The sequence below is a fragment of the Adiantum capillus-veneris genome, chromosome 27, assembly GCF_014529385.1.
Source record: "Adiantum capillus-veneris isolate H3 chromosome 27, ASM1452938v2, whole genome shotgun sequence".
NCBI classification, from domain to species: domain Eukaryota; kingdom Viridiplantae; phylum Streptophyta; class Polypodiopsida; order Polypodiales; family Pteridaceae; genus Adiantum; species Adiantum capillus-veneris.
The window spans coordinates 38,948,133-38,972,723 of NC_140957.1; the positions used below are offsets into that span (position 1 = coordinate 38,948,133).

At 44.1% G+C, this 24,591-nt stretch overlaps 1 protein-coding gene across 1 annotated transcript in view; it reads right to left on the reverse strand.

The window, feature by feature from the left end:
- Window positions 1-18,610, reverse strand: part of LOC147421811 (uncharacterized) — a 55,334-nt gene extending 36,724 nt beyond the window's left edge. The window contains exon 1 of the mRNA XM_086503736.1: window positions 16,890-18,610. Coding sequence (XP_086359862.1) covers window positions 16,890-18,551 — 1,662 coding nt within the window. The 5' untranslated portion in view covers window positions 18,552-18,610. The remainder of the gene's footprint in view (window positions 1-16,889) is intronic.
- Window positions 18,611-24,591: the final 5,981 nt, after the last annotated feature.

Sequence of the window (24,591 nt, forward strand, 5' to 3'; positions counted from 1 at the left end):
GTTGTATTTTTTCAAGATTAGTGATCTATATTTGCTCAAGGTTCCTTTTAGTTCTTAGGGAAGGAGAGAGCCTTCCGTCTTTATGGAGAGTGCTATGATTACGAACAAAGTGAGTGGATATTGTGCGTGCAAGTGTATGAGACTAAGAGAAAGGGAGAAGAGAGATACGACACCAGAGACATTGTAAAACCCTCCTCCGAAGGCCCCACTCTCGTCGGCGGGCGAGAGTGGTCTACTTTTGATTGCACAAAGGTGTACAATGATGATGCATGGACTGATGCAATTCGTGACTATGTTGGTGACGACGATGATGACTTTAGGGCTGAATTCGATGCTCTTCTATCTGCTGTCCACGAGGGGGTAATGGCTGAGAATCTGGACCACTTTGGGGTGCTGTAAATGATTGTTTTGCTGCTGTTTTTATGGCTGAAAATCCCAGATTTGTCGAGGCTCTTATGGCTGATAAAAACGCTGAAGCTTTAGCAAGATAAGGCTGCGTTTTTATGGCTGTCGTCGAAGGCTGAAAACGCTGATTTGTCACAGGTTTAGGGCTGCGTTTTATGGCTGAAAACGCTGCCCTCTTGCAAGTATTGCTTGCGATCCAAACACTAGGGTTTGGGGCTGCTGGTCGTGGGGAAAAACGCCAAGAAGCAGGCCTTGTTGGCGATGGGCTGCTGGTGGGAAAACGCCAAGGGGGGAGATGGTATGGCGATAGCAAACGCTAGGGGCTGATGGGGGTGGACTCACCGAGGCAAGCTTGAAGAGGGTCTTGTTGAGAGAGGGGGGAAGTACCTGTTGCTTGAAAGCCTGTTGTGCTCCTTGCTCATCTGCCCAAGAGTGCTAACTTGGGTTTGCTTATATATTAACTTACCCAATTTGCCCTACTTAGTTCCCAACAAAAGTCACTTAATAAATAAGTGAAAAACGTCAAAATAGGGAAAAATAGGATAAGTCACTGGAAAAATCCCCGAACTGACTCTGATGGAATCGGATGGAAATGCTTATGCTTATGCGGTGTGCAACCAGAGGGTATACATCCCCACTAAGTGACTGGGCATGCACGGTCTACGAATAGACTCACAAAAGTGCTAGATCACTTCTAATCTAGACCGACTGGACTGACGGGAACCCTGCTATGGTGTAGCTTGTCCATTGACACATAGGGTTGGATGTGTCACGTGACATCAGTTCAGTCTAGTCAATCTAGAATAGGAAGTGATCTGGCACTTTTGTGAGTCTGTTCGCAGACCGTGCATGTCCAGACACTTAGTTAGCTGCATATCCTCTCGTTGCACACAGCATGACCACCAGATTCCAGTCAGATCCCATAAGTAGCATTTTTACAGTGCATAGGCCTATTTTCCCAATTTTTGACATTTTTCACTTATTATTTTTAAGTGACTTCTGTTGGAAAGTAGATAGGGCAATTTTGCTAAGTTAATATATAAGCAAACCAAAGTTAGCACTTTCTGGCAAAACAAGCAGCAAAAGCAGCTTGCTCAACAAGCAACTTCTCAGCAAGACCAACATCCGCAGTAGCCCTAGCGTTTTCTCTCAACAGAAGACCTAGCGTTTTTGCATCAGATAAGCCTTGGCGTTTTGTGCACAGCAGATCAGCCCCGGCGTCATCACGACACAGCAGATCAGCCTAGCGTTTTGCATTTGCAGAACCACCGACGAGAGCAGGACAAATTTCAGCCCTAGCGTTTTTGGTTTGCAGCACAACCTCAGCGTTTTTGCGGATCATCGCGACAGAATCAGCCATAGGACCAGCGTTTTCAGTTTTCACCCTTTAGCACTCGCAGAAGAAGTCTTGAACCTCGCAGATCTCACCTTCCCGCAGCAGATCCTCACCGCACGATCAGATCCCGCGAAGTTTGCAGTTTCAGCCCGGAAAACGCAGATTTCAGCATCTGCGTTTTCAGCGCGTCGTCGTCGTACCGTCGTCATCGACATCGTCACCAACATAGAGTCAGAATTCAGCAGATAAAGATCTCGTCGTCGTCCTCATCGTTGGCAAGTCCAAGCATTGTAGAGATTTGTGCAATCAATAGTAGACCACTCTCACCATAGAGAGTGGGGCCTTCGGAGGAGGGTTTGACAACAGTTCGGTGTCGTATTCTTCTCTCTCTATCTCTCAGTCTCGGCACCTTCATTCACAATGTTCATCCACTTTGTTTGTGTCCATTGCACTCTCTCACTAAAGGAACGGAAGGCTCTCCCTTCCGTAAGTAAAAGGAACCTTGAGCACAGTTCGGAGCACTCATCTTGAGCAAAGTTCAACATTCACTTCCGCTGCACCTTACATTGGTATCAAAGCTTTGGCAGTGTTCTGTATCACTCAAGGAAAGAACCAAAAGAACTAAAGAAATTTTTTGCTTGTTGCGATCGCACGTAACCCAAGTCCTCTTGGACGTGTCGATTCCTAATCGTGTTTTTGAAGAGTGACAGGAAACCCAAGAAAGAAGGGCTTGTCCAGCCTCCCCTTGTGCCTCTTTTCACTCATTGAGAGCGGACCGTGCACTTAGCGGCCGGCCAATCGACATGAGGTGGGAAAAGGCAACCTTGGTGTGAGCGCAAGGCCGCCAAGGGGTGCGCCCGCGGAAAAGAGCAGAACTCGGGTGAAGAGAAGATCCTTCTCTAACACAGATTGCAAGCTAAAGAAGAACCTCAAGAACCTTACGAACCTCAAGACCCGCAAGAACCTCAAGACCCTCAAGAACCCCAAGAACCAAGACCCACAAGAACCCAAGTTCCTTGTGAACTTAAGAACCCAAGAACACAAGCACCCACAAAAACCCAAGACTTCAGTGGATGGTCATCACTCGAAGCGGAATGGATACTTCGCTTGGAGGTGGTGAGCATGGGAGTGGCGAAAAAGAATTTTCCTCACCAAGAGGTTTTTCCGACCCTTCCCTATCTACGACAAGGATTGCACTAACTCCTATGGAGGCTTTCAACAAGATGGTGATGGACATGAAGTTAGAACGCGAAGCACGAAAAGCAGAAAGAAAGGCAGAACACAAAGAAAGAATGGCAGCCATAGAGCGTGAGCACGAGCAAGCGCGCTTGGAAGCCGAAGAAAGAAAAGCAGAATTTGATAAGAGAGACCAAAGCAAGAAAAGCAATGAACGATCGACACATGAAAGAAATGTTGCGACTCTTTTCTCAAGTTCAGGCACAGATGCAAGAGATTCGGGAGAAGGAGACTCTCTCAGTCTCTTCTTCTCCAAAGCAAGACACACAAGATTTGCATGATGATAAGCATGATGATTTGAATGATAATGATGAAATGCATGATGATGATTTGCATGATCAAGATGTGATTTCTCACAAAACATGATGATTTGCATGAAGATGTTGTGATTGTTCACAAGGATGATGTGTTAGTGGATACTTTCTGTAGTGAAACTAACCTCATTGCAGAGACGACCAATCACGAAGAATCGATCTTGGCTTTCGAGTCGAGGTCCGCAGCACCCCCCCCCCCCAGGCAGATTTGATCAAACACGACGAACCGATCTTGGCTCTTGAGCATAGGTCCAAAGAACCCTTACAGGAAGTATTATGTGTTCGCATGATTAGTCACCACGCATTGTTCGAGTGTTTCATTCGTGATCGTTTCCTGTATTTTAGTCAGCGTCTTTATGTGATCCCTTTTCCTAGGCATCACATATTGTACGTTGAGCACGTTTCACTCATGAATGAGCACGGATGTATGCGGATTGTTCATGAAAAGCTGAAAAGTATGCATCCAAGGAAGTCACATTCCGTGTCTCTTCCTTGGCACGACACAGTTTCAAAAAGAGCACAAGAAGGATTGAGCATCAAGCATAGGCATTTCCGTTGTGAATTGCCACAGTCGATTGCTTTAGATCAGAAAGACAAGATTCGATCGCATTGTTTGCGTGTGTGTGGTCAACGGTTTGGCACTCCATCTATTTGTTCATCTACATTGCATGCACAGTCTTTTAAGAAGACAAGATTTTTTCCAGTCACTTTACATGGAGTAGGTATGTTCATGTTTTTGTGTTGGAAATGGTTTCAGGAATTTTCAGCCATCGAGATTCTTGAAGAAGAAAGAAGCATGACTCTAGACGAAGTTGAAGCATCGAAGGAGCCACAGAAGACTTTGTGTCGCTTTCAGCGTGGCCCAAAGAAGCAAGCGTTGCACACCTTTATGAAGTTCAAGTACCGCACAACCCACACATTAGAGTGGGCCGGCGAAGAGTCCCTTCCAGGATTCCAAATGTTGTTGGCGATCTCCCTCAACGCCATACAGTTCTGTACCAGTACCTCACTTTGAAAAGGAGGGGATGTCACGTGACACATCCAACCCTATGTGTCCGTGAACAAGGTACAACATGACCAGGGTTCAATTCAGTCTAGTCGGTCTAGAATAGGAAGTGATCTAGCACTTTTGTGAGTCTGTTCGCAGACCGTGCATGTCCAGACACTTAGATTAGATGCATATCCTCTGATTGCACACAACATGACCATCAGATTCCAGTCAGATCCCATCAGTAGCATTTTTACAGTGCACATAACTATTTTATTTTTGACATTTTTCACTTATTATTTTTAAGTGACTTTTGTTGGAAAGTAGGTATGGCAATTTTGCTAAGTTAACATATAAGCAAACCAGAGTTAGCACTTTCTGGTAGAAGAGGCAACAGGAGCACCTTCCTCAACAGGCAACTTCTCAGCAAGACCAACACCCGCAGTAGCCCTAGCGTTTTCTCTCAACAGAAGACCTAGCGTTTTTCCATCGGATCAGCCTCCTTGGCGTTTTGTGCACAGCAGATTAGCCCCGGCGTCATCACGACATATCAGATCAGCCTAGTGTTTTGCATTTCCAGAACCACCAGCGATAGCAGGACAAATTTCAGTTCTAGCGTTTTTGGTTTGTAGCACAACCTCAGCGTTTTTGCAGATCATCACGACAGAATCAGCCATAGGACCAGCGTTTTCAGTTTTCAGCATTTAGCACTCGTAGAAGAAGTCCCAAACCTCGCAAATCTCACCTTCCCGTAGTAGATCCTCGCCGCACGGTCAGATTCCGCGAAGTTTGCAGTTTCAGTCCAAAAAACACAGATTTCAGCATCTGCGTTTTCAGCGCGTCGTCGTCGTACCGTCGTCATCGACATCGTCACCGACATAGAGTCAAAATTCAGCAGATAAAGATTTGCAGATTTCAGCCCTTGGCGTTTTCAGATTTCAGCCCGTCTCGTCGTCCTCCTCATCGTCGTCGACATTGTCGGCAAGTCCAAGCATTGTAGAGATTTGTGCAATCAATAGTAGACCAATCTCGCCATAGAGAGTGGGGCCTTCGGAGGAGGGTTTGACAACATTCCGGTGTCGTATTCTTCTCTCTATCTCTCAGTCTCAGCACCTTCATTCACAGTGTTCATCCACTTTGTTTGTGTCCATTGCACTCTATCATTAAAGGAATGGAAGGCTCTCCCTTCTGTAAGTAAAAGGAACCTTGAGCACAGTTCGGAGCACTCATCTTGAGCAAAGTTCAACATTCACTTCCGCTGCACCTTACATTGCACTAGCCGTATGAACATGCTGGCCACTCATCTGCGTTGCCCTATCTATATTTAAAAGAAGACGCTTCTCCCTCTGCTCCCCCAGCTTCTACCATGTGTCCCTCCATGTGTGCTGCTGTCACCAGCGTGTGACTACTATCTATCCTTTTTGTTGATTTCTTTCTTATTATCTATTTACTTTCACTTTTTGGAAACACCCCTCGGGAAATCTAACTGCCTTGCATTGCATAGCTAGTGTGGAACTGTCCAGAGGGAGTCCAGGCCTGAGGGCAAGAGAGCACTAAGGTTGGACAAAGACTATGGTTAGCCAAGTGGGGTCATTGACTAACCAAAGTGGAATCCTTTGCTACAGAGGCTACATTTCAGTTCTGGATGTGGCCGCAGTGTACAAAGAGGGTCGGATGACCTAGACAGATACAATGGCAGCATCTCCTAAAATTTAGGGAACTGCTATTTTGGGACCTGAAAATGTGTTGGTGTCATTACCTCCGGAATGACAAGGGGAACATTTTCTTACTCTGCCGTGAAGTCAATTGGGCAACCCGTTGGGAGATTTTTAGGCGGCAACCCCGAAACGGGAAAATGCTTGTAAATGTGCCAAGTGGCACATTCTGGTGCAGTTTCTAATGCAAGAGAGAGTTGGCGCTGAATTTGAAGAGAAGAGGGGCTGTTTTGCAGAAATTGTCACAGGTTAAGAGCTATGGAGTGCTTGCTTTCCCTCTTATGCACAATGCGGTGCCAGGAGTGATGCTCTGCACACTACGCACTGCCCTCTCTCTCCCCTTTGGCAGTATGTTATGCCCCACTAGTGGGCTCTTCATTTGACCAATGTACAGTTGTGTGGGTTCATGCGCGATTGCCGAGGCAAGAGCCTCTTGTACAGGTACTGGATTAGCTAGCGGCTAATCCCCCCGCAGGTACAGGTGAATTCGGAGAGGTTTCACACCAGAAATCTCGTCCGATTCAAAGGGCAAGTAGCCCTACAGGTGCGGGAGCTCGAGGACTTGCTACGGATGCGACCGGCACGCGAAACGGAGCCCGAAACAGTAAATTACAGCTTGCTGTGTATTTTTGCAGGTTTAGGGTTTTGGCCCTAAACGGACCCTAATACCCCCAGGAGGTTCGGGGACGCAAGGGGACTGCTGTACAGGAGATCTGGCGCATTTTCAGGGCTGAAAACAGAGAATTCAGCGTGCTGCAGATTCTCGCCAGGTTTTGCAAAGTGCTCGTATGCGTCGGGAAAGTCACTCAATGCGTGGGAATACTGACTGTGAAGGATCCTAGTACAGTTATGCTGCCGAAATCGGGCCGGAACAGTTAAAATTCAGCCAAGTTTGTGCGGGGCAGCTTGTAGGGATCCACGGCGTTTTTTTCCCTCTTTGGAAGAAAAAAGAAATACCGAAAGGGGCGCCTAAGTTAGGGGCCAATCTGGTGTCGGTCTTCTCATACACGTGCATTCTAGCATCTGTATCCCATTCCCCTCTCTTGTGTCACTATAGCGCAGGTATAATAGACGACTATTAATGGGTGAAAGCTAAATCAAGGTTTGAAGTAAAGTCTACCACCCTTTTTGGATTGAACAGGCCGGTTTCAGCTGCTCTTCACGCCCACAAACGGATGCGTCTGACAGCCGACAACTATAACAGACTTGGACTCTCCAAGTCGAGAATCTACCGCGACACCACAAATAATCACTTCAAAACAGTTCACAGTTCACAATTAATTCAACACTAGCCCGGCGGAGTTCCGTGCCTAGAGATATTGGCCCCAAAGACTAGCGCCCCTTTCGGTATTTCTTTTTGTATTAGTCTGCAACTCAAAGTACAAGCAAGTAGCCGGGACTCACTCTCAGACTCTGCGTCCAGATGCTGTGAGAAGTGAGAGCCCAAGCTACCAATTTAAAGACTTACACGAGATGCCAAAAGCAGAGCCCAAAAGCTTGAAATAAAAAGCCTGTTCTTTTCTCTCTTGCAAGCTCTCTTAAGCCTAGAAATAAAGCAAAAGTAAAATAGCTCTCTCTCTCTTTCTGCATTGCATAAAATAAAGCAATGTCCAAAAGTTGCGCCAGCTGCCGTAAATAACGCCGCAAATCGCGCCGAAAATCACGGAGGGTCCGTACGGCAAGGTGTAACAGACAAAAACTCAAATAACCCAAAAGTCGTCCGAAAAGCTGTCTTGTAGACATCTCTTGGCGCTATCCTGATCTGATGATATCCACTCTTCAAGTCAATCCTGCTAAAGCACGAGGATCCCTGTAACCTGTCGAGTATATCATCGATCCTAGGAATCGGAAATCTGTTCTTGATGGTGATTTCGTTGAGAGTGCTATAATCGATGCACATTCTCCAAGATCCGTCTTTCTTCAAAACCAACAACACTGGAGAGAAATACGGTGAAGTACTAGGCTGGACAAGACCCTTTTCCAAGAGGTCTTTCACTTGGTTCATAATCTTTTCATTCTGTACTCGGCTCACACGATAAGGTGGCCGATTCGGTGGCGTGCTTCCAAATATCAGATCAATGGTATGATCTTCAGGCCCTCTTAAAAGCAATCGGCATGAGTGTGGAAAAAAAATATTGGCGTTCTTTTGATAGGTCAAAACATATTCAACCTTTATCCAGCGTTCAGTTCTCTCCCAAAAGAATGAGTAAGAAACTGAAGTTCATCAAGTACAATCTCTAAGCCCTTCATTTATCAAAGTCTCTTTCTCGGCCCGGTAGTCAACCACGGCGTAGTTCTTGTGGTACCAAGGGATCCTGAGTAGAACGTCACTCACGTGCCCTGAACACCCCTGTCATTGCAAACAAAGTTTGCGAATGCTCGGTGTAATGGCAATATCCCATCCGGGTGCCAGTCGAACCATCTCCGCCTGTGGCGTCAGTCTGTCGGGCGTAATTCCAAATCGAGCCACCAATTCCAAGTGAAAAGAAGTTGGCCTTGGCTCCTTCAAAAGAGCTTCCTGATCCTTCACTTTGCCCCAAAAGAGGCAAAGTTTGTACTTTCATTCATTAGATTCGGTGCAGGTCCCACGCCATGTGGTACCAGTTCTGCTTTTCTATCTACCTTTTCTGCCACATTCCTCAACTGCTCTCGAACTCTCAGACCTATCGTCGTCTTTATCATTCTATTCTTTCTGTGCCTTATTAGGGCACTTCGCGGAGATATGTCCCTGTTCCCCGCATCCAAAGCACTTCCCCTCTCTGATGAAGCGAGCTCTCTCCTCAGGAGTAAGCTGGGGTTGTGCGTCCTTTTTCTCTAGGTTGCTCTTTTTCTTTCTACTTTCATTCCCAGAAGTCTGTTCGGCTCGTTGTGTCATGGCCTCATTTGTGGGGTAGGTCAGACTGCCAGAGTGAATGGCAAAGCCCCGCGTCGCATGACTCATCAACTCCTGAATAGAAGCTGACTTCTGTTCCAAGCAGTGATCTCGGATCTCTGTAGGTAAACCTGTCACGAGGACGTGGCAACTGCTAACCTTAGTTGTTGGTTTCTTTCCAATGATTTTTGTTTAATTTTTGAGACCCTCTTTTTGAAGTTGCAAATGGTCGGACATTGTATGGCCAATGTGAACGGTAGTTTCACCCGCAGATGGGAAGTTGGTCGGCATTGGAATCCGTATGGTAAGAGGATGTCTAGGCTCAGAGCAAGATCATACAGGTCCCCCCATCGCAGTTAGCAAGTTGGTGGATACTAGGAAGTGAACTCAATAAAGGCATAAAGTCAAGGTGGGATCACCAACAGAAAGTATCCGACAGTTGGGCCACATTGCACTTTTGGATGCGGTCCCAATGAGGATAGATGGTCAGAAGACCAGCGGGAGCCCAACGGAAGTATCTCCTAAAAATTAGGGAACTGCTATTCTGGGCCGTGAAATGTGTTCGCGTCATTACCTTCGGTATGACCAAGGAAACATTTTAGTACTCTGCTGCAAAGTCAACTGATGCACAAGTTGAGAGATTTTTAAGCAGGAAACCCAATGCGGGGAAATTGCATGCATGAGTGCCAAGTGGCACTTTTTGGTCAATTTACCAAGTTTGGGAGAAGAGAACTCGTAACTGACTTTGGAGAGCAGTTTTGGAGGCTGTTAACTTGGATTTTCAGCCATTTCTCTCCATTTTTGAGCTTCCCATGACTTTGCCTAGGTCCAAGGAGCTCATTTTCAGCATTGGAAGGCATCAAATGCGTGTTTACAAGGCTTTTTTGCTGCGTTTTCAGCGATACGCAGGTTTTGGCAGCCATGGAAATCTTCTCTTTTTTGCATCTATTTGTTCACAGATGCATTACAGGTTAAGGGCAGAAGAGGGGGCGCTCGATTTATGCTGGGAGGATGCTTCATTGAGAACCTATCACAGGTTAAGAGCTATGGAGTGCATGCTTTCCTCTCTATGTACAGTGTGGTGCTAGGAGTGATGACCTGCACACTACACACTGCTCTCTTTCTCCCCTACGTGCAGTTATGTGATGCCCCACAAGAGGGCTACTCATTTGACTGATGTACAGTTGTGTGGGTTCATGCTTTTGTGCTGAGGCAAGAGCCTCCTTGAGCAGGAACAGGGGTAGCTAACTGCTGCTCCAAAGCAGGCACTGGTGAGGGTCATAACCTCACCGTACAGGTGCAAAATCAGCGTTGTGTATGCGCTGTAAATTCACTGTTTTTCAGTCGTACGGACGCCAGGACCATTGGGAATCGTGCCCCACTGGCAGAGGACAGTTAGGGGACTGTTTGGGGCTGAAAACAGGGCAAAAACCAGTAAATACAGTGTGCTGAATTTACTGTTTTTGGACAGGAATCAGAGGGTATACGACAGTGCAAGCGAGTTCCAGCAGGGGAATTGGTTTCGCGCAAGTTTTGGGGCTGTTATGCTGCCGAAATTTGGCCAAATCAAATGGTATCTAGGTGGATACACGTGAAAGATTCCCAGGACCTTACCTTGTAATTTACCCTCCTAAAGAATAAAGAAATACCGAAAGGGGCACCAATTTTGGGGCCTACAGGTTGTCGGCGTCTGCTCGGAGCATTCTAGCTGCCGAGCCGTGTGTGTATTCAAGTGTTAACTCCCGTCGCAGGTTCTCTTTGCAAAGTGCTCTGTGTGTGTGTATAAAGTAAAGAATTTCGGGTGAAAGCCAACGCCTACCGCCCTACGGGCCGGTTTCATGGTTCCATTGCCGGGATATCAATCACTTTTTCCTCAAAGAGTGAGCCTGGATTGTTCAGGGTAAAGACACACAGTGCAGGAATACGGGATTACACTATGGCCGACAAAGGGAATGGAATTATGGAAGAGGGTTCCTCTTTACAAGACAGACAAGAAATTCCGCATGTTCGCCCTGCCAAAAAGTGGTCAAATTAGGGCTGATTTTCTGCTGCGTTTTAGGGTTTGCAAGTATGAACCAAGATGAGATAGGGAGAGGTCTCACGGTGGTAGATTGGCCACTAGATCTCCTGCGGGAGTGATGTGGGTCTGCCAGGTGACATGCTGCTTGCCGATTCTCTGAGGCGATTGCTTGGATTCTATGACGCATTGGTAAATCATCTTGAAATTTGAGCTTGCTTGGACGTGGGTGGTACGTCAGGTTGTGGAATTATGTTCGTTTGCAGAGGCAAGAGCCTTTTGCAACACGTAAAAGTTAAGGGACACGTTGCAAGATGCTATGTGGTGAAGTTCAAGAACTATCCACCTATGGATGCAAAGTGGATGGAAGAGCATGAACTGTCAGAGTCACCAAATGTATTGCAGCATTACCTTGAAGCCTTTGGGTTACAGCCTACTTATGCCCCAACCCAACGTGTGCAAAGGAGGGGTAATGATAGAGCTAGTACATCAAATGTACATATGGATTCAGTGCAACAGGACTGTACAGTTTGACAAAAGTATGAAGGCCTCATTAAGTCATTTGTACACATGTTTTGACAGTCTTTCTTGCGGATACATGCGATGATAAAAGAGTGCTAACAACACAAGATCATCAGTGGCATGTATTTATGGTATGCAATCGAGGACGTTTGCGATTTCAAGAGGGGGGTATGTCACGAGGACGTGGCAACTGCTAACCTTAGTTGTTGGTTTCTTTCCAATGATTTTTGTTTAATTTTTGAGACCCTCTTTTTGAAGTTGCAAATGGTCGGACATTGTATGGCCAATGTGAACGGTAGTTTCACCCGCAGACGGGAAGTTGGTCGGCATTGGAATCCGTATGGTAAGAGGATGTCTAGGCTCAGAGCAAGATCATACAAGTCCCCCCCATCGCAGTTAGCAAGTTGGTGGATACTAGGAAGTGAACTCAATAAAGGCATAAAGTCAAGGTGGGATCACCAACAGAAAGTATCCGACAGTTGGGCCACATTGCACTTTTGGATGCGGTCCCAATGAGGATAGATGGTCAGAAGACCAGCGGGAGCCCAACGGAAGTATCTCCTAAAAATTAGGGAACTGCTATTCTGGGCCGTGAAATGTGTTCGCGTCATTACCTTCGGTATGACCAAGGAAACATTTTAGTACTCTGCTGCAAAGTCAACTGATGCACAAGTTGAGAGATTTTTAAGCAGGAAACCCAATGCGGGGAAATTGCATGCATGAGTGCCAAGTGGCACTTTTTGGTCAATTTACCAAGTTTGGGAGAAGAGAACTCGTAACTGACTTTGGAGAGCAGTTTTGGAGGCTGTTAACTTGGATTTTCAGCCATTTCTCTCCATTTTTGAGCTTCCCATGACTTTGCCTAGGTCCAAGGAGCTCATTTTCAGCATTGGAAGGCATCAAATGCGTGTTTACAAGGCTTTTTTGCTGCGTTTTCAGCGATACGCAGGTTTTGGCAGCCATGGAAATCTTCTCCTTTTTGCATCTATTTGTTCACAGATGCATTACAGGTTAAGGGCAGAAGAGGGGGCGCTCGATTTATGCTGGGAGGATGCTTCATTGAGAACCTATCACAGGTTAAGAGCTATGGAGTGCATGCTTTCCTCTCTATGTACAGTGTGGTGCTAGGAGTGATGACCTGCACACTACACACTGCTCTCTTTCTCCCCTACGTGCAGTTATGTGATGCCCCACAAGAGGGCTACTCATTTGACTGATGTACAGTTGTGTGGGTTCATGCTTTTGTGCTGAGGCAAGAGCCTCCTTGAGCAGGAACAGGGGTAGCTAACTGCTGCTCCAAAGCAGGCACTGGTGAGGGTCAACCTCACCGTACAGGTGCAAAATCAGCGTTGTGTATGCGCTGTAAATTCACTGTTTTTCAGTCGTACGGACGCCAGGACCATTGGGAATCGTGCCCCACTGGCAGAGGACAGTTAGGGGACTGTTTGGGGCTGAAAACAGGGCAAAAACCAGTAAATACAGTGTGCTGAATTTACTGTTTTTGGACAGGAATCAGAGGGTATACGACAGTGCAAGCGAGTTCCAGCAGGGGAATTGGTTTCACGCAAGTTTTGGGGCTGTTATGCTGCCGAAATTTGGCCAAATCAAATGGTATCTAGGTGGATACACGTGAAGGATTCCCAGGACCTTACCTTGTAATTTACCCTCCTAAAGAATAAAGAAATACCGAAAGGGGCGCCAATTTTGGGGCCTACAGGTTGTCGGCATCTGCTCGGAGCATTCTAGCTGCCGAGCCGTGTGTGTATTCAAGTGTTAACTCCCGTCGCAGGTTCTCTTTGCAAAGTGCTCTGTGTGTGTGTATAAAGTAAAGAATTTTGGGTGAAAGCCAACGCCTACCGCCCTACGGGCCGGTTTCAAAACCCAAGGTAAACCGCTCAATCTGTTCTCTGAACGAGATCTTCTTGAATGAAGAGGCGGGTAGAAAAGAGCTCCAGAATCTTTCACCATAAGCATTGATTGTATCTTTCTTGGTCATCCGAAGATGGTTCCAAGCAGCTCGTATATCTCGCTCAACTCTTGAGTCAACCAAGAAGAAATAAAAAGCTTCTTAAATTTCAGTCATTTAACTGGCACAGTCTTGCTTGATAGAAGCGTGGACCACCAAGTACGAGCATTCCCCTTAGAGTAAGAGGTAGCTCTCCGAATCTTGGAGTGCTCTGAATAGCGTCCTCCCGCGAAAGCGATGTCAAACTGCTGAAAAAAAGGACACAGCCTTCGAAGCATCCGAGTATCCTGAAAAAGTATCAGCTTGATCGAGTGGCCACCTTCCTTAAACTCTCGGACTTTCTTGCTTTTTTCTTCGAGAAAGTCATACTGGTTGGCTTTGTAAAAATTCTTCTTGTTCGCATAAAACTTTCCGTCATCGGAATCTGAGCTGTCTGTAGACGAGTCCTCATAAGAACTGTCAGTCTCTGGGCGAGATGTAGCCTTCTTCTTGCCCTTTCCGAAGCTTTGTTTCTTGCTTCGCTTTTTACCTTTTCTGTCTTCTTCGCTCGAATCTGAAGAGCTAGAAGAACTGTCAGAAGAAGAAGAAGAAGAAGAACTGGGTACTCCTTCAAATCGAACACGCTTCTTCTCTTTCTTTGCCTTGTCAAATGTCGACCGACGACCCAAATATCCCGGGAAGTCAGTACCTTTCTTCTACTTTTTGCCGTGCTTTTTGTCTTTCTTTTGCACGTCGAAAAGCTGAGCAATCCGTGCATCAACCACGTTCTCTAGTTCCTTCTCCGTATATTTCTTGGAGGCAGAAGATTTCTTGAGAGCGGGTTTTGGGAGTGGTGTTGTGGTTCTCTGCCACTCTGTCTGTACCTCTTCCAAAGAGGTCTGGTTCATATATTTTGCCATCTTCGAGTCCTTGGAAAAATTGAGCATCATCTTTGTTGCATCGCCGATCAACTGGCGACACTCCATCTCTCTTTGCTCCGCCTGAGTAGGCCGAGGCGGGCCATACTCTCTGTCTGAATCTTCGTTGTGATCCCAACCCGCATCTCTAGATGCAGAGGGAGTCGACTGATCATTGCCTGAAGCCATAGGTGCCGCGGAAAAAAAAAAATCGGGGATCGGATTTCCCGTAGAAGAGAAATCGGCCGTGCTCTGATACCACTGTAACGGACTTGGACACTCCAAGTCAAGAATCAACCGCGACAGCACCAAATAACCACTTCAAAACAATTCACAGATCACAATAGATTTGCACTGGCCCGGCGGAGTTCCGTGCCTAGAGATATTGGCCCCAAAGACTGGCGCCCCTTTCGGTATTTCTTTTTGTATTAATCAATCATCAAAGTACAAGAGAGCAGTTAGGGTTTCACTCTCAGACTCTGCGTCCAGATGCTCTGAGAAGTGAGGCCCTCACCACTAATTTAAAGGTTACAAGGGATGCCCAAAAGCTTGAAAGCAAAAGCAGATTCTCTCTCTCTCTCAATGAGAGTCAGTAAAAAGCAAGTTCTCTTTTTCTCTTTCTTTCTCCCAAATCAAAGCGAAAAGCTGAGATTTGCATCGTTCAAAATTCCCCCAAAAAAAAAAAAATTATAATAATCCGCCTCCACGATTTCCGGAAATTAGGGTTTCTGGCAGAAATTAGGGTTTGCAGGAATTTTAGGGTTTCTGGCAGAAATTAGGGTTTCTGCTGTCCGCCACGTCATCACTTTGTGACACAAGGACACGTCAGCATTCAGCGCATTTTCCGAGGCTGACCCATGTCAGCATTTTGCCAAGCTTTCCTGGACTGCCCATGACCAAGGGGAGGGTGTGTGGATGTCCGGTCTGCAACCCTATCAGGCCACATCACCTGTTTGTGACAACAACGCAGGCGACCGCCCTTCATGTGTCGCCTCTTGCCCCCCCTTCCATTTTGTTTTCAGTTCTTTACCCTTTGATTTCCCTTCCAATCTCGACAGATACCCCTTGAAAATGCAATTTCAAGAATCATGGGCACATACATTCTAGTCTTCTTGTTATATAAATTTAAGTCCTATGTAACACTAATTGTACATTACATTTTATTGACCGTTCTGGTCTCGAGAATGAAACCCCGGAACACCAGGTTTCCCATTTCCATTTCCATGGTTTGCATTCGGGTGGTGACTATGTTCTGGTGGTGTATCGAGAGGCTGCTCACCACCATCTACAACAAGTCTCTCCACCCTCCTCTAGACAAAGAAATGGTTGTACCTGCCTCTATCTACCTGGCTCACTCTGATTCTCTGCTGACTATTCTGACACAACTGTTTTTGGCTCTCACCCTACTGATCCCTCATCCTCTACTATGAAAAACTCTGATGCTACGCTAAGCTATGCTGGGATTGACAAAACTATGAGGATCGGGCTCCACCTTGTGAAGGACTGTCACAAGGCCTAGCCACAAACTCCAGAGACAATTTGGTTATAGGGGCCCATCGTATGACATCTCAAGCAATGGTTCTGTCTATCCATGGGCCGTCACAACAATCCTACAAAAACAAATCTCCCTTCTACTCAAATCAACAGATTCAACGAAATCCATGGAAGGAGCTATAGCTATTAGCCATACTATAGATGGGACAGATGTTTGCAACTCTACCGAGCAGAATCCATAGATTCAAGGAAATCCTTGGAAGGAGCTATAGCCACATTTATAGATGGGACAGATGTTTGCAACTATACAGAGCAGAATGAACGTAAGAGGAGTGTCAGATAGATACCATTTGCTCCAGCATGCCAAGCAACCTAAACTCAGTCAGTAACTCTGGGAAGGCTATCTTCATGGAAAACTGGGGAACCTACAACTATCCCCAAAGCCAGATATATTAAAAGCCTCATGCCACGGAACCAAGAAAATCAGTTTCTCCTCAACAGAGAGAGCAGAGCAAGCCATTAGAGTGGAGGCTAACTCCTCCAAGGATAGAACAATGATAAATGCGCCTCAACCCAAAAGAATAGTATCCTCTATACGTTGAGAATTACTGATGATCAACGTGGCCTTCAGCCAATCCGTGATCTTTTGGAATACAAAATCCAATTATCCGACCAAGGAGGCATTGCTGAGACAGAAGCGAGCCCATAACGCCTTCAATTCCTATACATACACAACACACACACACACACACACACACTAATTTATTTGATGGGGTTGTCTGTGTAGATATGATTTAGGCAAACAATAAAACATCTAGATTATCTCAGTTAGATACATATTTACACACATACACACACACACACACACACACACACACACACACAAGTGCGCACTTTGAGAGCAGCAATCTTCCAATCATTATAGATCATAACAAAATAAGAGTGTGCACTGAAGCTCTACTCTATTCTCTCACTCACATATCTGAAACTCACATTAATTTTCACTTAGTTTCAATTTGCCTTTATGCATCTACTAAGTCCAATTTATGCCTGTACAACAAGATGGGCATCCATTCAAGCCATATCTTAAGATGTTGACACAACAAGTGCGATAAACAAGGGGCTAACCTCTAAAGTCTCCAATGTCTTTTTCATATTCCCTGCTGGGGGCCCATCACATTTAACTTTCACAACCTCACAAGTCTGAAATCTCTGCTGTACGCTGTTGACAAGATCGCGTGTTACTCCGTGCTTTCCAATCTTAACTCTCTGTTTCAAGTGAAGCGCTAAGATGCGGAGCCTTCTCAGTTCAGGTCCAGGAATTGTCAGTTCTGCTGGCGTTTGAGGCCTTAATTTCCTTGCCCTGGCAACTGTTGAATCTTCCACGTCTTTTCTTTCCCAAGGGAATCTAGTGTCTACTACCTGTTTTTCTAGCTGCTCTGCGGGCAACTTAGGCAAGCTCCTGTCTGATAGGTACTCTCTTGCACTAGGTAGAGCCAAAACATCTGCTAGTTCGCTTCTTGGACGTGAGACTTCCCTTGCGTGTAGCTGAGGAATTCTGTCCTCTACACTGCGGAGCTTTTGCATAATTCTGGAGATTGGAGAACTTGAAACTGAGCTATTCTCTTGCTCTCCCAGAAACTCCGAGTTTGCTCCTTCAACTCTCTCTACCATTTCTTTTGGGTAAGCTTGTACTTCCTTTTGCCACATTTGTTCTGAGTAGGAATTATGGACAGGTGGCTGTAAGCTTAAAACACCATTACGTGAGTGGGATCTTTGCCCTGTAGCCGTTGCATACTTATTTGACTTTCGTTCAAACTCCTCTGAAGAAACTGCACCTGAACCCCATGGTTTATTGAAATTTCCCCTCTTTTCTTGATATCCACTGGTGTCCCATGGGGAGAAAGTATCGGGAGGGCTTGAAGAATAAGACCTCGATGCACCCTGCTGGAAAGACTCCCCCTGCCTTTGCCAAGGAGTACTTCCCCTTTCTCTATATGCATGTCTGGGCCTGGCATAGTCATTGTTTTCCATGTCTCTGGGGCTGGCATAGCCACTGTTTTCACCCCGGTGGAAAGACTCCCCTTGCCTTTGCCAAGGAGTGCTTCCCCTATCTCTATATGCATTTCTGGGCCTGGCATAGCCATTGTTTTCCATGTCTCTGGGCCTGGCATAGCCACTGTTTTCCATGTCTGTAGGCCTAACATAGCCATTGTTTTCTATGTCTTTTGCCTCAAAACCGTATCTTCTGCTATTCCTACCTGTCATTGCCTGGTCGTGATGTCCTGTCTCCTCTCCTGCATGTGAAGTCCATGAAGAAACATTCCGGTTACCTTGTGAGCTGAACGGCTTGTTATAACTTGCATTCACCTCACGTTTAGCAAATCCATGCTTCTTCCATGGTAGATCATTATTGAGTTCCCACTCTCTGCGGCCGACATTACCATCTGCCTTGCCAAACCTGGGTGCAGAGCGTGCCCTTCCATAAAGGTCTCTACCGGGCTGACCAGAGCGGCCTTCAGCATATGGATTTTGCACATCATCGAAAGAAACAGCTTCGTCCGGAGGCCGATTATGGCGACTTTGCTTGTAAGCCCGGATATTGTGGGCCTCTAAGACGCCAGCAGAGACGGAGAAGGAGCTCCTTTGGCAGGAAGGATGGAAAAAGAAGGAAGAGAAATGAGGATACGCACCGGCAGCACTACAGACAGAGGCCGAGGAGAGAGCTGAGGAATGGGGAGGCTCCACAGCGCGCACGGGAAGCAGAAGGCGAGCTGGCGCAAGGGCCATCCTCTTTAGCGCGAACACGATGCCATATCTGGCTCGCCAGCAAAATCAAAATATCAGAAAGAGTATTTGATAAAATCACAAGGCCTCTGCATTTTTATTTTTATTTTATACAATCACAAGGCCTATGTAGTGCATTTTATTCAAACTAGTATGTGACCTCGGCGTTGTTGCTGCGGCTAATTATAAAAGCATGACATGATCCTCCTCTCCAAAGTGGAGTTTTACTAATGCTCCCAGTAAGATGGTGCTCCACTATGTATACTAGCTCGCGTGCCCCGCCTATCGGCGGGTCTCGCTCGCTCTTACCACCTCACTCTGTATGTGTTTGTGTGTGTGTGTGCATCTTTATACATCTCTCCATGACACTCACACGATCGACACTTTCCGTCTTTGGCCCCTTTAAACTACTCCTGATACATTTAACCCATTTCGCGCACACAGAGAGAGAGAGAGAGATTACATAAAAGCACATGACTAAAGAGTTATATTTTGAAAGAAAAAATAGTTTACATTATTGCCAAAAAGGTTCAAGAACATATCTACATAGCACTCTTAGTTGTGCTATTTCAACACGTTCAAGATATTGAGCTGGAGCTCTACAAACTTCTTTTAAATCTATTTTTTGAACCCAGCTCAAGTAAATCTTGTAATGACGAATCAACCCAAGCTCTTGCTTTAAGAGCATGAGCCTAATGTTGGGAAAGAAATAAGGATCAAGCAACTTGATGTAAATCGTGTCCAACTCTTCATCTACATATGACCCCCAAACAGTGTAGTTTTTCTCAATCACTTCCCATGTCCATTGCCATCCCCGTTCAGCAGGTAACAAATTTTCTTCAAAGGCATCAACAATAAGATTTTTTACACTTGGAAAAACATTCACAATTTCGTGGGCCATTTAATTGGCTGCAAGAAAAGAAGACAACATTAGTACTCAAAGCTAAAAATTAGAGAGAGAGAGAGAGAGAGAGAGAGAGAGAGAGAGATGATCAACATGACCACTTAAACACTTTAAAAAAGTATAAGCGCAATACGAACACTTCAATTACTAATTGTCATGCCAAAAAGTGTCAAGAGGTTCATTAGGTCATTAGTCTTTACAACAACCTCAATTATTTTGTTTACAACGACTCATATTCTACTCTATAATTGGACGGTTGAGGATCGCTCCAATATACCCCATTGATAAACTTCACCATTAATTTCAAAATTTCAAACTCTTCATCCGAAATGTAAGATTTGTGATTGTGATATATCTTTTGCAACTGAATATCACAACCACAAACATTGACATAATAAATATCAACCATGTGTAGTTCTTGTAGGACTCTCATCAATTTTATTTCGCTCAATATTTGTGATACTTTGCATAGTGAAATGCTTAATCGTCCACAATTTCCATACCACCCATCAGCATATGAATACACCCAATGATGCCACCAACACCATGTATCATATCCTTGACAAATGTACTCTTCCTTAACCTTCAAATATATAATCATCCTTATATGTATTGGGAGAATAGCCAATACATCATGACCCATGTTAACCTACATTAGCAATTCGCAAATCTCTCTCTCTCTCTCTCTCTCTCTCTCTCTCTCTCTCTCTCTCTCTCTAACCTATGTAATAGATAAAAACCCACTTCAATAAGCCAACAATAACTAAAAAAATATGGTACTTAGCATGCATAGACAACGGATCAAGTGTTTGATCATCTAGAGCAGTTGAGCGTACGACACACTCTACTTGGAACTCTCAAGATCCAAGGTCCGACACGTCGAACACTACGACCGAGGCGTCGAGGTGATTCACCCAAAGAATATATTCTAAACATCCATTCATTCACTCGATAGGGACCGTATGAAAAGTTGCAATTGAGAGGCCGTTGCATACCTAACTCTCGTATAGTGATTCGCATATCATCTATATCAAACTCTATGTGATAATAACCTACAACACTTCTAAAATATCGTGCTTCATATAATGCCAAGACAGAATGTCTACAATAATATTGAAGCCTGCAGTGAAAATAACAACCAACCATTCAGACATAAAAAGTAACAACACATTTAACGTCATATGGATTCAAGTTCAAGCTATACGCACCGAAGGATCTCAAAATCCTCTATAATACGAACAATATCCTCAGCATGTGCAGGACCCCTCCACAATGGAGGATCTAGAAAGAATATAACACGTGTAAACATACAAAATAAAAGCCACAAAGTTCTCATTCATGGTAAAAGTAAGTAACAAAGATAAGATTTTACATTTACATTCCTCTAATATAAGTAGGTACATCATTGAAGGTGTACGAAACCATGATGTATCGTGCCATTCTTTATCTGCTCTAACAACAAAGATTTAAGAGGAACAAAGATGAAATAGAATAAAGAAGACTTTGACGATCATGCCATAGAGAACCATGTCCTTCTTTCTTTTGTTTCAGTGAAGGATTTAAGAGAGAGAGAGAGAGAGAGAGAGAGAGAGAGAGAGAGAGAGGAATGAAAGCAATTCAAAAGACTTTGAAATTTCACAACTTCACAAAGAGACAATACAAAACAGTTATTCAAAGTGTAGCCTTCGAGAGACCACATTAGGGATTCTATAAGTCCAAGGACCTATGTTGTATACATTTTGCAAGATACGGGGTGGTGTTTCAACTTGAGTAAATATCCTCAATCTATATGGTGTAGTGCGGTCTCCAACAACCCCCACCTGTTGTGCATTGACTGGCCTCTCGTCACTCACAAACCAAATATTAACTTGAATTTGACGATGCTCGTGGTCCGAAGAAAAGGCAACATGGTAGTATCCAAGAACTTCCATAGATATATCTCTACCTAAGTATAGCATTTCATAAACACCTACGATGATAAAACCTTGATGGGCGTGATCTCTGCAAAGGCATCCATGAATTATGTAGAGCAATAAAAGCTTAAAACTACCAATATACCATATATAAAAAATAAAAACTCTTACAATATAATATGAGTTGTGTTAATTAAGATCACCAAAACCATAGCAGGAACTCTTCCTCTCCATTGCGGTGGATCTTCAACAGAGTAAGTCAATGTATAAGCCAATCTTCTCAAGAAAATATTAGGTCAAGTTAATAAACTAATTCAAAAAAGAAGATAAATACCTCGAATGAATTCTGTGATGTGACCCACTACATAGGAGGCACTGCGTCGAGGATCCATATGTAGGCAATACTTTGATCTAAGAGATATGAATAAAATTTAACATCGAGTGTGTCTGACTTTAAGTGAGAGCCACAGTGTCAATTTGAACTTATTGTTATGAGCTTGCTAGTTGTAATACTTCCTTGAATAGAATGTTTGGAGTGTAGTAACATTCCGCTTGAGTGTTTTCAGTTTTGACAACAATCCTCATAGAAGCTGCACTTCGTACACGTGACATTGCAACATACAATTGTCCATGAGAAAAGATCGATGATGCAAGATATAGACCAAGAATTCCAAGTGTTTGCCCTTGTGCTTTGTTGATAGTCATCACAAAAGCATGCCTGATTGTAAACTGACGACGCTTCATTTGAAATGGAAGCCCCTGATGGTTTCCAATAATAAAGTCAATCCTTGGAAGAAAAACTCTCTCTCCAATATTCGATCCTGTAACTATCTCTGCCTCAATTACCTTATGATGAAATTGCTTGCATATCAATCTGGTTTCATTGCATAATCCATGTGTTGGATCCAAATTTCGCAGCAACATGATAGGAGCATTTTCTTTCAATACTAAAGCATGAGGTGGAAAACCACCACCAAGAGTAAGGCTATTTAGATATTCAATTGTGTACAAATGTGTGTTTTCCTCTGACATACAAATTGAATATGCACTTAGATACTCTTTGCAATCTCCATGCATTCTTTGCAATGCATAGTCATTAATTAGATCCACTTCTTTATTCCGCGGAGCAAATATTGCTCCATCTCTGAAAAAAGTTGCATGATCTTGCACATGACACAAATCTCCATATATAAAGCTTAGAAGATCTGCCAAACTATTTCCTTGAATCATCATGTGTGAAGGTGTTTTGACTCTGTCTAATTCTCCTCCATCATCCATAACCCCATTGCCAATATCAAGCACCCAACGGGAAAAACTTTGTTGAAGTGAATTTGAACCGCAATCAAGTATAAGCATATTTTTGGTAAGCCTCGGTATCTTCATACATTTTCATATGTGAGAATGACACAACGAAGCATTTACAATGTCTGTACGACTACCTTTTGGTACAACATGTAGTATTGTCGAAAGTCACCTCCAAGCAAAATGACTTTTCCACCAAACAAAGTATCTCACTACATAATATCTCTTAAAGTTCTGTCCATTGCTTCAAATGCATAGCGATGTGTCATGGGAGCTTCATCTCATATAAGTAAAGCTGCATTCCTTAGAAGTTCTGCATGGTTGACTATTTACCTTTATATTGCAAATTGCTTCAGAGTGAAGATCCAAAGGTATCTTAAACCTAGAATGAGCAGTTCTTCCATTATTCAAACGCAAAGTTGCAATACCCGAGGATGCACATGCAAGAGCAACTCTACAACTTCCTCGCACTCGTGAAAGAAGTGCATTATATAAGTAAGTTTTTCCTGAGCCACCAGGACCATCTAGGAAAAATATTTTCCCTGAATATGTGTCAACAGCTTGTAGCACTTGGTGGTAAGCATCTTGTTGATCCTCATTTAAGGAAGTCTCCATATAATCTGCTATACTACACTGTTCATCAACGTTGAGCATTGTTTCTTCAGCCATAACACCATTTTCACTTAAGGATACCATTGTTGAGTCTATTGCAAGCAACATATAATCGCAAAGCCTCTTGCCATGTTGTTGCAAAAAGCATTCTATATGAAGCAAAGCTTGATTTTTTGCCACATCAAATCGTATGCTTGCATATGAAATACGCATCCTTAGGGCATAAACATAGTCCTCACAAAATTTGGTACAAAACCTGTCCCAAAGAGCAACCGGATGAAGTGGCTCACAAAAGACTAAAATGATCGCAAACAGTTGTCTCAACTGCATTCCATTTTGAAAAAAAGATGCCTCTTGGAGGCAAAGTGACCATTCTTCATCATCTTGCAATAATCCTCTAGCTATACATGCCTCCTTGTATGTATCATAAATGTGACCATCATACATCCGCAAGTCTTCAAAAGACTTACATCCCTTGCAAATATTGAGAAGCATTCGTAGGTTATAAACCTCACTAGCAGTAGGGACAATATTATACATTCTTCCATAGAAACACCCTGTTGTCGTGGAGACCATGCCTTTTGACTTTTATTCCATACCCAACTATTTGGAAAATCTGAATATGTGAAGCTATTTTCTTCTGGATAGTTTTGGTTTGCAACAAACTACTCTGTCTTTAATTTTGCTCATTATCCAGCAAATGCGATACATCATCACTATCTTGAAATGTAACCATATTCTGCAATGGAAGGTGTACTTGCAATCGTTGAATAGATGGCCTTTCACTATGCATGTAGAAGCCAAATATTCTCCACATAGCCTCAGATGCAGAAACATAACGTGCATTGAGATAACTCTTGATCTCATCAGTAGCTCCTTCACAATCTTGAAGAACAATAGTGGCTCGAACATGTCCCTTGTAGACATACTTATAAAGATATTTCACGGCAGTGACAATTGAGCAGATCTCCACATTAATATGGGCTTGGTATCTTAGTGATAAGAGAGGGCTATAAGGTACAACCCAACGATTATCTAAATTGTAATTTTTAGACGGAACAAACCTTCCATCATCTTGTCTCATATACACAGGATATCCACTTTCGCTTACATTTGTAGATGTAGAAAATGTTTGTGGAAACTTGAATCAGTTGAGCAGATCTCCACATTAATATAGGCTTGGTATCTAAGTGATAAGAGAGGCCTATAAGGTACAACCCAATGATTATCTAAATTGTAATTTTTAGATGGAACAAACCTTTCATCATCTTGGATATCCAATTTCATTTACATTTGTAAACGTAGAAAATGT